The 12,846-nt window shown below is 40.0% G+C and overlaps 1 protein-coding gene across 1 annotated transcript in view; it reads right to left on the bottom strand.

Annotated features, from left to right (window-relative positions):
* Positions 1-983: 983 nt before the first annotated feature.
* Positions 984-12,846, bottom strand: part of neto1l (neuropilin (NRP) and tolloid (TLL)-like 1, like) — an 88,433-nt gene continuing 76,570 nt past the window's right edge. Inside the window, exons 12-14 of the mRNA XM_086306106.1 lie at positions 8,710-8,823; positions 4,014-4,641; positions 984-1,992 (exon numbers count right to left, since the gene is read on the bottom strand). Coding sequence (XP_086162232.1) covers positions 1,905-1,992; positions 4,014-4,641; positions 8,710-8,823 — 830 coding nt within the window. The 3' untranslated portion in view covers positions 984-1,904. The remainder of the gene's footprint in view (positions 1,993-4,013; positions 4,642-8,709; positions 8,824-12,846) is intronic.

Raw genomic sequence — 12,846 nt, forward strand, 5'->3', positions numbered from 1 at the left:
TAGCTCCAAATGCTGTCAAACTTGGCAAGATGCAGAGGAATGATGCATCTGTCTGATGTATCTGCAGAGAAATGAAAACACTATTACTTTAAGTCCGCTCTGGGCCCTTCACTTTTCTCATCTGCTTCCTGCTGCTGCTTGATCGAATTGATTCAGACTTACTTAATTAGCGGCGTGTCCGCCTCCATCTATAAACCGGCGGATGAGTTTGAGACTGTGTGTGTTTGTGTGTGTGTCCATTTTCAGAGAAAGAAAGAGTAAAGAAGACACAAAACAGAGAGAGCATGGATATGGTACCTGTGCTGAACATGTCTGTTGACAGACGTGTGAAGCAGAGAGACAACACACAGACCAGGCAGTGCAAATGTGTGTACAGAAAAGAAAAGCATTTTATTCGCTATTTGCAGGAATATTTATGTGCATGGCTGTGTGTATGCGGAAGGAAAAAAAATAGTGGAGAGTATGAATGTAAGTAATGACACTAAACACAGAAAAATAATGAACACATAGATGGTAAATTCAAATTCCCACAAATACAGGTAAGGACACAATGACAGTGAGTAAGAAATGTGTTGCATGTGTCACTGTGCTCAGATCCACTTATTTTACTCTCCACATAGTGCACGTCGTCTTATATTAACCAGCCTGCCAGTAGCAAGTGTTATCCGAGTGCAAGGCTAATCCTTCACTTCTGATCGAGTTGGATAAACGCATCACAAAAAGTCAATTAACTTGCCTGTCAGATACCTTGATTACCCGGAATTATTTAAACTCTCAGAGATTGAAAAGAAGTGTACTGCTTGGTGAAATAAATCCTTCCGGTTTGAGTCTGCGCTTCCTCAGAAGCAAGTCAGGCAGAAAAAAAAGGAGCAACATTTAATTGGTTGTGAGAGGAGAACGAGGTGTGCTGACAGATTGAGGACACGCTTAATGGACAGAGGAACTACTGACCAAAGGCCAATAAAACAAAGGGAAAGGAAAGGTGAAGCTTCAGTGTTATTTATTTTATAAAGCATCAGTAAAATCAGCCCTGAAAGATAACTCGAGTAACTGTAAAAACATTCACTTTTTCAATTTGCCTTAGTATAAAATCCTGTTTTAATACAAAGATATGAAGCTTCTACAGTAAGTAAGAGAATTAGGAGTTAAACAGATTTGAAGGAATCAAAGTTGCCAAAAATAAATAAAAATTAATTAAAGAAAAATGCTTATTGGAAAGTTAGCACATTTAAGAAGTTGAACTTATTATGTTGGAAATTGGAGCTCTGCTTTGTAATGATTCAGCCACACAATAACATGCAGTGTAATTAATCTATTTTGAAAACACCTTTTAACCCACATCTTATTCCTGTATGACTTAAGTATTGTTAGTAGATGCGTTATTTTCATACTCAGTTGTTAGTATGTTAATGCTTTAATGGGTATAGAAGAAGCATGCAGGAGTCATAAAACTGGACTTTGAGCTGTTAACCAAATAAACAGTTGTCCAATAGAATTAAATTCAATTAGGTTAGTAATTAGTTTAATTCCAATTTTGACTAATGTAAATCTTTCTAGATTTGACAAACCGCAAGCACCTATAATTGGCTATCAAACTCATGTATGCTACAAAAAAATACATGCTTAAAATAAACTTGAAATTTCCTGATCACTTGAGAATCTACGATGACACATATGTTTCTAAATGTCCCAAATCTAAAGTTCAGGAATGATGTTTGTTGTAAAGGTCCAAAGCTTCTGCAGTGAGACATCTGCACTGGCTACCGAACGTAGAGCAAAGAGACGATTTTCAAAACTTTGCATCTGCAGCAGTTTCATCTAGTCTTCATGTTCATCTTTGCACATTTAGTTTGTTTCATCAAATTGTCCCTTCATCATCATCATCATCAGCAGCAGCAGCAGCATCATGCTGGTGTAAATCTCCGCTCCGTTTTTTCATATGTCAGTGACGCCCGTTCGTACTGATCCAGGATTGCACTATTCTCAAGAAGTCTACATGATGGAGACAATGCAACATAATGCAGAACATAAGCAGACACACACACACACACAAACACACATATGTATATCAGGACAGCACATTTTTTCACAGTAGAAGACAAAACAGTGGGTAGCATTTTATGTGGCTACTCCATCTTACGCAGGCATGAAGCTGCAAGCATGATCTTATATATCGCTGAGTCACATTTAAACCAAATGAAACTTTAATTGTCAATTAAATTCAAATATGAATCAGAAAAGTTACATACATTTCAAATGTATGCATTGCTATCGTTGTTTCATATGGTGCTTTTTGCAACTTCATGAAAGCACATTTAAGGAGCATACGCACATCAAATGTTACACACAGCTATAAACACTACGCTTCGCAATTAACCAAACACAAAATCAAATACTACCACTGATCATGCAAATCTACAGAGGACTTCTTTATGAGTGTGTGATAAGTAAAGACTAACAGGATATTTACATCATCTCAATGTGCCTCCTTTAAAGCATGTAATGTGATGTTGTAATAAAAACATTTGAGTGTGTGCTTTTCCCTTTTGGGCCTTTATGTGAACTTAAGTGAAGTATGATTTTCCGTAGGCTAACTAAGGAGAGCTGGGAAGGGGTTAGACATATTAACTGATACCAGCACCAACTAAAGATGAAATTGGAGAAGTCCATGCTAATGAATATCCACTGAGTGACTTAATGTATGCCTTCAAGGGGAAGAGGACATACAGTAAACTTGAGCATCACAAAGACTTCAAACAAACTCAACACGGCCAAGATGGCTGCAAGCAAGAAAACCATCTTGGTGAAAATGAACAATTCAAACATAAACATAAAAAAATAAAATAAAATATAAACCTGCGCAAAACAAAAAAAAAATCACAGAAAAATAAAATACATAAAAGTATATATTAACTGGGCAAACGATGGATACACAACAACATATAAAGATGTTGATTGTTGGATAAGGGTGCTTACCTTGAGATTGTCTCTTAGACCCTAGTGGTGTTGTACTCTGATTCATGTTTGCTCAAAGAGCCAATGAGGCAGAACCTGAAATATCATGGCTCTTTCATTTAATATCAAACTCCTTTTGCATAGAGAGATCAAAATGCATAATGTGCTACAAAACAGCAATAAACGTCATTAGTGCTTTGATGGCGTCTGAGAGCCAGGCATGCAGACTTGGTAGAAAATTAATTCAGTTGGAAACACTCTGCACAGAGCACATAGAAAGTGCATGCAGGAAAACCTTGCATTTTTAAAGTTTTTCCTCCAAAAAACCCAAAAACAAATGTACTCTGATTCACATAGTGATTTTGTAAACATATACAGTTGCTTTTCAAGCAGTCACGGTACAAGTACAGAGTAAAATCTTTTTTCTATAGAAAATCTTGCTCATGCCAAAATAATGTGCTACTGGATAGAGATTACAAGTTATCTTTTTTTTTTCAGTTATCACAGTTAGAAATACAAATGCGTATTTTATAGCAAACTGCATTCATTTGAATAGATGTCAGTGAATTAAATATCTCTGTGAGGCACCGATTCAAGCCCTTGTGGAAAACTGTCAAACCAGACGATTACAGAGTTATCATCTGCTAAATTGAGGTCTGTGTCTTCTTAAAGATCTCTGACAAACCTCAAAGCACAGTAGAGTTTAGAGTAGGAAAGCTGTGAATCAACATTCATAAAAAGCTAGCTGGAAGAGGGTTGTTTTTTTTTTTTTTTTTTACATTTTCAAGGATTAACATGCAAGACGGGACAAAGACATATTTGTCCTTTGTATTGCAGCCCTTTGAGAAAATGTTTTTAATGTAGGAAAAAGGGGAAATAACAAGGATCAATGCAAAAATAAAGGTTATTGTAATATCAAAATAATAAACGAAAATAGGAAGCTAAAATGAAAGGAATGCAAAAAATAAATGTAAATATCCCACATATATCTCAAAACATCCCCATAGTTAACTCTGGGGTTGTTGCTCTTCCCTGATCAGAAATCTATGGATACTGACCGCTGTACTGCCTTTTCGTGGCGTGAAAGCCGGTGGCTGGTGGTGGGAACTTCTTCCAGGTCGTCGTCCAGGTCACATCCATTGTCTGCTGCCTCTTGTGAGTAGCTGTGCTTCATGACCAAGATGCTCCTGCGATTTCCCGTGGCCGGCAACAACGGCCGCACTGCCATGGAAGGCTGCGGAAGGTCTGTGAGCAGAGTGGCAGCCGCAGCATCACGGGCGCTCAAGTTGCCCCGGCTCTCTCGTGCACTGAGTGACAGCTGGGATATGTGCGCGGAGCCGGGGTTGGAGGAGGAGCCACAGTGGTGATCGTGAACGCAGCGGGAAGAGGCACGGCGAAGGGCGTGGTAGTTCTCAAAGTCTTCAGCCAGGTCGACTAAGTCTGCTGAGGCCGCTGTGGGTGTGGTGGCGCTCCGTAACGTACACAGCTCATAGTGAGGTGGCTCAAAGACCTCCTGGAACATGGTGGGGTCAAAGTCCTCACGTCGCAAGATATACTTTTTGCGTGGCTGCTTGATCTGGACAATAACAGAGATGATGAGGAGAATGAAGACAATGCAACAGGTGACGCCAATTATGGTCCCATTAGTGTTGTTCAGGTTGTCCAGGATGTTGGCTTTCCTCTTTTCTGTAGTGTGGGAGAAAAACAGCAAAACAAAAAAGGTAAAGTTTTTTTTTATGTGAATGCAATATAATCCTGAGGGATTTACTAAGATAAACCCCTCCAGGAAACAGTGTACAGTGTTAACACTAAGAGCCTGATTTAACTTACTTTTAAAATGTATCTCGGGCAATTAGACCAGAAGTGGTCAGCAATGATTATAAGTTAAAACAACCGCCAAGACCTGCTGTGATTCAAACATTTAACCACTTCACACATTTGGCCACATGTCTTTTGTAGGCCACATATTTACATACATACAGTGCTGTAAAAAGGTGTCTTTTCCCCCTTCCTGATTTCCTGTTTTTTCTATGTTTGTCACACTTAAATGTTTCAGATCATCAACAAAATTTAGAAAAAGACAACAAAAGTAAATACAAATGCAGTTTCTAAATGAAGGTGTTTAATATAATGGGGGAAAAAGTACAAACCTACATAGCCCTGTGTGAAAAAGAGAAAAACTGTCATGGTTCTCAAGATCTGGAGAGGTCGTGGTGTGTGTGGTTTTTGTCTTCGCCTCTCCCACCAGGGTGGAACTGGACCTTGATTCCCCGCCTCTGAACCCCCCCTGAACACACACCTGTGGCTCATTCACACTGATCCTGGCAGACTACTTAAGTTGGCAAGAGAGGCTGCTTCCTCGCTGGATCGTCACATTACCTCGCGCCTCGCCTTCTAGATTCCCTGCCGTCTGGATTTCTGTGGATGTGTGTGAGTGAGCGTGAGCATTTTGGAGTGGACATTCAGAGTGAGTTGTGGATTAAGTTGAAGAGGAGTGTATGTACCCCGCCTTGGACCTTCCCCTCGGGCCCCCCTCCACCCCCTGGAGCCCCGTGTTATCTGTCTCACTGTATTTAAGTAGATATTCTCACTTGGTGCCACACTGTAAATAAACCCTCACCTTCTCTCTAAACTAAGCCACCCATAGCAGTAACAACTGGAGGGTTTTCGAGAATGAACCGCTGTTCTAAGGTCATGCCACAGCATCTCAATCCTCAATCGGACAGGACTGGACAGGTCAGGACTTTGACTAGGCCACTCCAAAGTCTTCATTTTGTTTTTCTTAAGCCATTTAGAGGTGGACTTGCTGGTGTGTTTTGGATAATTGCTCTGCTGCAAACTCAAGTACGCTTCAGCTTGAGTTCACAAACAGATGGCCGGACATTCTCCTTCAGGATGTTTTAGGAGACAGCAGAAGTCCTCCATGCAGCAAAACAGCCCCAGGCCATCACACTACCACCACCATATTTTACTGTTGGTATGATGTTGCTTTCCTGAAATGCTGTCTTACTTTTACACCAGATGTAATGGGACACACACCTTCCAGAAAGTTTAACTTTTGCTTCGTCAGTCCACAAAGTATTTTCCCATAAGTCTTGGGGATCGTCAAGATATTTTCTGGCAAAACTGAGGCGAGCCTTTAAGTTTCTTTTGCTCAGCGGTGGTTTTCGTCTTGGAACTCTGCCATGCAGGCCATTTTTGCCGAGTCTCTTTGTTATAGTAGAGTCATGAACACTGACCTTAACTGAGGCAAGTAAGGCCCTCGGTTCTTTGGATGTTGTTTTGAGGTCTTTTGTGACCTCCTGGATGAGTCATTTCTGTGCTGGTCAGCCAGCCACTCCTGGGAAGGTTCATTACTGGTCCATGTTTTTGGCATTTGTGGATAATGGCTCTCTGTCTTCACTGGAGTCCCACAGCTTTAGAAATGGCTTTATAACCTTCTCCAGACTGAGAGATCGCAATTACTTTGTTTCTCACTTGTTCCTGAACTTCTTGGACCGTGGCATGATGTGTGGCCTACTTTTTGGTCTATCTTTTGGGGATTTTAAAAATAAACACCTTAATTTAGAAACGGCATTTTGTGTTTACTTGTGCGATCTTTGTCTAATATTTGATAATCTGAAACAATTAAGTGCGACTAACATACAAAAATAGGAAATCAGGAAGGGGGCAAACACGTTTTCACATCACTGTATCTGTTTGGTCTTTAAGGAAAAAAAAATGAAAATAAAACTTTGTTTGTTGTTTCCTTTTTATTTCATCACATTTCCTGCCAGCTCAACCACTAGAACAGCCCGTACAGCCATATTGATTCTTGAAACACTTCATTTCTTTGCAAGCCAATCCTAACAAATGCTGCACTTGACTGTTGACAGGTGGATGAAAAAAAATAATGGTTAAACGACTTAGTAGAAGTCACGCAGACAGAGCAGAAATCTTCAAAAGTCACCTTGACACTTTGGGGACATGTGATTGACACTGGATACAAAGGTTGTGGTAACATTTTAAAACCAAGTGCAAATAAGACAAACACAACTGAATGCTTTTTAAGCCTTTCTAAGAGAAAGGGAATGAAGCATAATACAAGTTAGTTAGCATGCCTTGTTTACTGTAGTACAGCACAAGCCTTGATAACCAGCACATTTTGCATCACTCTGAGGATTTCATACTGGTTATTTTGTGGGGGAACAGTGTGAACTAACACAGCTCAGTCCTGCTCTATAGGATTTTCTGCTTACAGTATCCACTTCTAACTATCCGAGTCCAACCAAACTGAACCATTAACCAGGTCAGCACAAATTTGTAGACGCTAGAAGAAAAAAAAATCTCTAAACCACAAAACAAAAATGTCTGATGAAGAGATTTTGCCATGCTTTACTTTAGACTTGAGTTTTTATTTTAACTTAAGCTGTCTTACAACATTATAACATCAGTTAGAGATGTGCATCGTCAACCAATTAATGAAACTTTTTAGTGGTTATTGCCTTAATTGCCTAGCTAGATAGCAACATGAAAGCTGCCGCTTACACTGAAATTGGAAGCATGCTTTTGTCTGAATTTAAGGACCAATTATACATAACATTAGAAGAATTTCTAAATGGGAATTAGTGATGGGATGAGCAAATGGTCTGGTATGTCCTTTAAAAGAGCTTAAGCTTAAGATTAAGTGACTTCCATGAATTATCAAACAGATGGACATATATTTTATTACAGGATCACAGCTTTAGTCTATTTATAACACGGGCTACTATAAAGACACGCACACGCACACACACAGTACAGAGAGCCAATCAGGGTGACATTTAAATGCTTTATGAACTTGTAGTGCAGTGGACTGAGCTTCAATGACAGCAAATGGTTACATTCAGACATGTAAAGGAGAAAGAAATGAAACTTGACATTTTACTGCTAATGAGGACAAATGTGGGGCCAACACTCTACCAGAGCAGAGTAGGAGTCTGAGAGACAAGCCCTCTTCTTGCTGATTTCTGCACAATTTCAAACTCAGACTGTAGGCTGGAAAGGTATCTGGTAGTCTGAGTGAGTAATAGGTCACGCAGGATTTACCTAATTGATAAAATTTGTCAGCGGTTCTGCTTAAAGCTTCAGAGGGTTAGAGTGCACATTCAGAATACGCAAGCATCTTTTCTGTGCAACTTTTCGATCTGAGGGAGAAAATATATACAAAAAATAATATAGCAAGAACACATCTTACTTGCAAACCAGGCAAAACACTTTAATAGTCTAAAAAATACATGTATTGAATAAGAAGGATGCTGCATTATAAAAAGAAAAAAAACCCTGAACTAGTCAATTCTTACTCCACTTTCTTAAATTACTGAATAAGATCAAGGACACTGCAATCAGCAAACCTCCTCATTATAAATTATGAACAGCCAGTAATAAGATGTTTGGGATCAATGTATGGATTTGGTGGCATTACAATTCTGAGAGGAGTGAAGGACTGAGCGACAGAGGAAATGAAAAAAATGGGCATTAGCTCAAAATACGGGACTACAAAGGACAGTGGAGGGGCATCAGCTTGGATCAGTTTGACGATGGGTTCAAATTTGGGTGAGGGAGGAGAGGGAGAAGGAAGAAAGGGGGTGGCATATAGCAAGAAGTGGCAGGTTTCTCTGTGTGTCACTCTCCATTAAACATCCACTCCTATCTTTGTGTGTTGCTGTGACTAGCTGTTGGAGATCTGCTAAAGCTGTGACATGAGAGGTCAGATAACTACACGTAACATCTCACCTTTACACTGGTTCTCATCCCAGGGGTAGACACAGTTCTGTATGCCATTACACACGAGTGTGTTATTTATGCACATGTTACTGTGACAGAAGAAGGCATCTGCATCACATGGAGCTGGAAGGGGAGAGAGCACAATGAGCAATTAAGACATTAAAGAAGTTTATTTATATTTGCACATTCAGTTCACAGGACAAGTTCAATGCAATTTTTAGTATATTTACCATCTCTAAAAATAGCAAACACAAAGGACAATTACATGCGCTACTGTACTGATCATTATAAGAAGTAGAGCAGAAGTCCAGCGTGGCAGATTTTCAGACTCAGTTCAAACCTGCTTCCCCTGAACCCATCTGTTCTTCATGAATTTTCATTCTCACCCTCCTCTTCAAACAACTTGTGGATATGAATGAATTTCTTGTTATGTGTGCGTATGTGTGCGTATGTGTGCGTATGTGTGCGAGCTGTATGCGGGTGAGTGTGCGGGGTGTCTGGAGAAAAAGTCATGACATTTTACAATCATTTGCACACACACACCCAAAACAAATCCTTTCTATTTATACTGCATGTTGTTTATTTGTTCACCGTGACACCCGCCCCCATGGTGTGACCTGTCGGAGACACAACATTCACGTGTTTTGTCTCAGTGTGAGGAAGAAGAGCCATTCTTCAGAAATTCATCAAATCAATGTGCTGATGTTGCAAGCTATTATACACTGTATTTTCACGTTCACGTGAAAAAGATTACTGTATGTAGTTAGGTGAAAAGCTGAGTACACCCTTCTTGCTTCCCTATGATTTAAGAGGGTAAGTAGCAGCCAGGTGCTGCTAATCAGACACGTTTGATTAAATGATCACGAGCAAATTTGAGCACCTCTATAAAAGCAGATGTGCAACATTCAGTTGAGTGTCAGGACAATGCTGCAGTCTTCCCAATTGATGTCTTGGCAAAATCATCCCAAGATGAGACCTTGGGATGTTCAGAAAAACAACATCTACATCTCAGGCTTGCCAGGGCAAAGTATGGCAAGTTTGGGTTGCTAGGAGAAAGTCTCTTTTCTCTAAAAAGAACCTGGAAATCTAAACGGATCATTTTCTGGGTGTTAAGTAAGAGGTTTCTGTTTAACACTGTATAAACTATTTGATGCCATTCTACCAGTCTAAAGCATTTACACACATGGTTGTAATTTTGTAACTGTGTTACTTGGAAATTAAAAAATAAACAAGTTAATTAAAAGATAAGATATTGACCTTTTTACTATTTATTCATTGTAACTGATAGATGTCTTCTGATAGATCACCTATATATGTATCACCTGACCCTCCTGTTATTTTGCAAAAGTATCCCTAAAGCATACGAAGCTGAATATGTCTGCTCCATGCAGCTTTATGTGAAAAGGATGCAGAAAGCAGAAGTAATGCAGGATCGCTTTCAGTTTCTCTGTGTTTTAAAAGTGAGTGACATGTGAACAGAATGGCTCTGTTTAGCTGCTGGCTGTTTTGTTGCAGAGGAGCTGTCCTTCCCTGGTCTCTTGCATGTCTCTTACTTTCTGTCTTTAGCTCTCACCTTCTCCCCACTCACACACAACACTGGCACTGGTGCTAAAGCAGCTTGCCAGTGGTATGGCAGAACTGGGGACTATTTGACAGCGTTACCGCTGTGATGTATGGCTGTTTTCATCCCAGCTCTCATCCCAAGTGAATAATAACACACCAAATTAGAGTGACTTATCTGTATCTCTCTCTGTAACCCATCCTGTCTGGGCCTTTGCCAGCATTTCCTGAGTCATATTGGCTCTCTGTGTGTGTTCTAATACTCCTCTTCTCATTTTCTGCCCCCAGCCTCAGTCTGTTTTTCTAATCCTTTATGTCATGTAGTACACTCCACACCAAAGCTGTGACAGTTTGTTTTTGCTAACAGCCACCAGAGGGAGCCCACGCCTTCTCGTTTTCCACTCAAGGCAGGGTGAGACCAGATGTTATAAAGAGCGTGATCCACACTAATCTCCTGCTAAATTAATTTCAAGACATTCTGTAATAAAAGTGCTCTTTTGCCCACACAGAAATGTCCACAGTCGCTGCTGGAAGCATAAATTAAGTCGTAAATGAGTGGCTGATGAAAATAGTCTGGGTGTCTCTGCAGAGCGGGGCCTAAGAGCAAAGAGGTGTCTGCAGTGAAGTGCTATAAGCAACACCTGGTTATCATGAATCTTTAAATTCAATCTACTGTAGATGTCTGCTTCGTGGGGTTTTGATTTAAAGTGCAGTTATAATATTTCTATGAGATGAGTTTGATGAGTCTCTGTTTTTTGTCATAAGTGATTTTTTAATAAAGATCTGCAATAATGCAAGCTCTCACGTGTTATGATTTGGGATAGTCAGCTCCTACCTGAGTCTTGTTTTTTTTTACCCATAGAGTTATTTTCTGTTACTCTACGGCCTTTTTGATGCTTCTTTTTTATTTTCTGCTATGATTATCTAGATTTCAATACTGCTGATAATAAATACAGTAACACTACCCAGCAGAGTGCATCTGGTACTGATTTTTTACAATGTCCAGCACTACAGTCTCTCCACAATCCTCCCAAAGCATTCTAACTGCAAAGCAACAGAGTGCCTACAGTTGATATAATCTAATCTAAGACCAAGCACGCTGACAGGCATTAGCATATTGTGTTGGTCTCAAACTCTTTCATGCACACAGTAAAGAAGCTTTCCTATAGGTAAAAAGTGACATGTGTAGTGAAGCCAGAGCAAATTTCCATCTGCAACCCGGGAGACGTGTTGCAGATGAGCCGTAACAATGCTGACAGCTGAGATGTCGCAAGCGTACATTTATCACCTAAGACATAATTGGTTCTTGGGTAGAGGTAGGTATCACTTATGCTTCACATTTGTAACTATATACTACCTTCATAGCAGGGCTGTTTATGCGTTTGTGTGTGTGCGTGCATGTGTGTGTATGTGAGAGAGAGGATGGAAGCAGTAAAGTTCAGTGCTAGTGTCAGCAGGTGTAAACTCTTCACAGATGGTAAAGCTGCATGTTTGTGTTTGAGAACATTGCGTTTCCCACATGAGCAGTTTGCCGGGTGTCAGCAGGTCTGAACGGTACTCTAAGAGCCGCTGGTTCCACTAGGAACCAACGGCTGGGAACAAACATCCAATGGTTTAGGATCTCCATGGCTGGGGAGCACTTATGGTAACAATTGGGCTATAAGCAGCTGCATGCGCGCACAGCAGAGTCACTCATCTGCAGTGATCACATAGGGCATGAAAGCCATTATTTTTGTTTTCATATCAGCTGGTTTTTGCCGTTCTGAGCTTTCATTTTTCTTTTTGTTACATTTCTGTGCAATAAAAAGTAATTTTATTCGTTAAAACTAAATCTAAACTATATTTTGACATTGCTTTTTCTAAGCTTGCATTTGGCTGTTTAACGGGGGATCTTTTATCTCACATAAATGTTCAATGACTGATTTAAATAGTCGGAATATATGATGAGTTCATTAAAAACAAACAGCAGAAAAATCAATGTTTTGTTCATGTAACTGAAACAATAGACCCGAGGGCACCTGTTCAGTAAATGTGTCTAACAATATCAAATACAGTGCTTTTCAAATTTATCAGACCACCTGTCATAAAAAAACCCACAAACTTTTTAGAAATCTGCTAAAACCAAAAATGTTATTGTCAAGGGGAACAATTAACTGCTAAAACAAACTCTTCTCTTCAGGAATACATGTTATTAACTGTGCTTTGGCATCTTAATAAAAAACAATATAGTACGTTTCCCAACACAGAACACCACTTTATACACATCAAATAGAAGCAAATACATCTGTCCTGAGAGTGTAAAACAAGCAAAGTCTGAATTGTTTAATTGTTTGCGTTTTTCGCAGCTCTGGTACATTAGTGCATTCACTGTTGACAGGGTTGCTGCAGTGCTGCTGAGCTGTGGTGGATGCTGCTCTAAAGGCTGAGGTCTGGCCGGGGATCGCCTGAGTGACTTAGGCAGAGGCGTTGCCCCGGCAACAGCACATCCTGGCTCTGCTTGGTGAAAGGGCCTCACAAAGGGGACACTGACTTCACAACGTAAACAACTGTCGCTATTGCAGTTGCTTACTGATTAAGCTAAGCACA

This window comes from Aulonocara sp. 'chitande type north' Nkhata Bay, linkage group LG9, assembly GCF_057382095.1.
Source record: "Aulonocara sp. 'chitande type north' Nkhata Bay isolate Kocher_YH1m ecotype deep benthic linkage group LG9, A_spYH_male_GT1.1, whole genome shotgun sequence".
Taxonomy (NCBI): domain Eukaryota; kingdom Metazoa; phylum Chordata; class Actinopteri; order Cichliformes; family Cichlidae; genus Aulonocara; species Aulonocara sp. 'chitande type north' Nkhata Bay.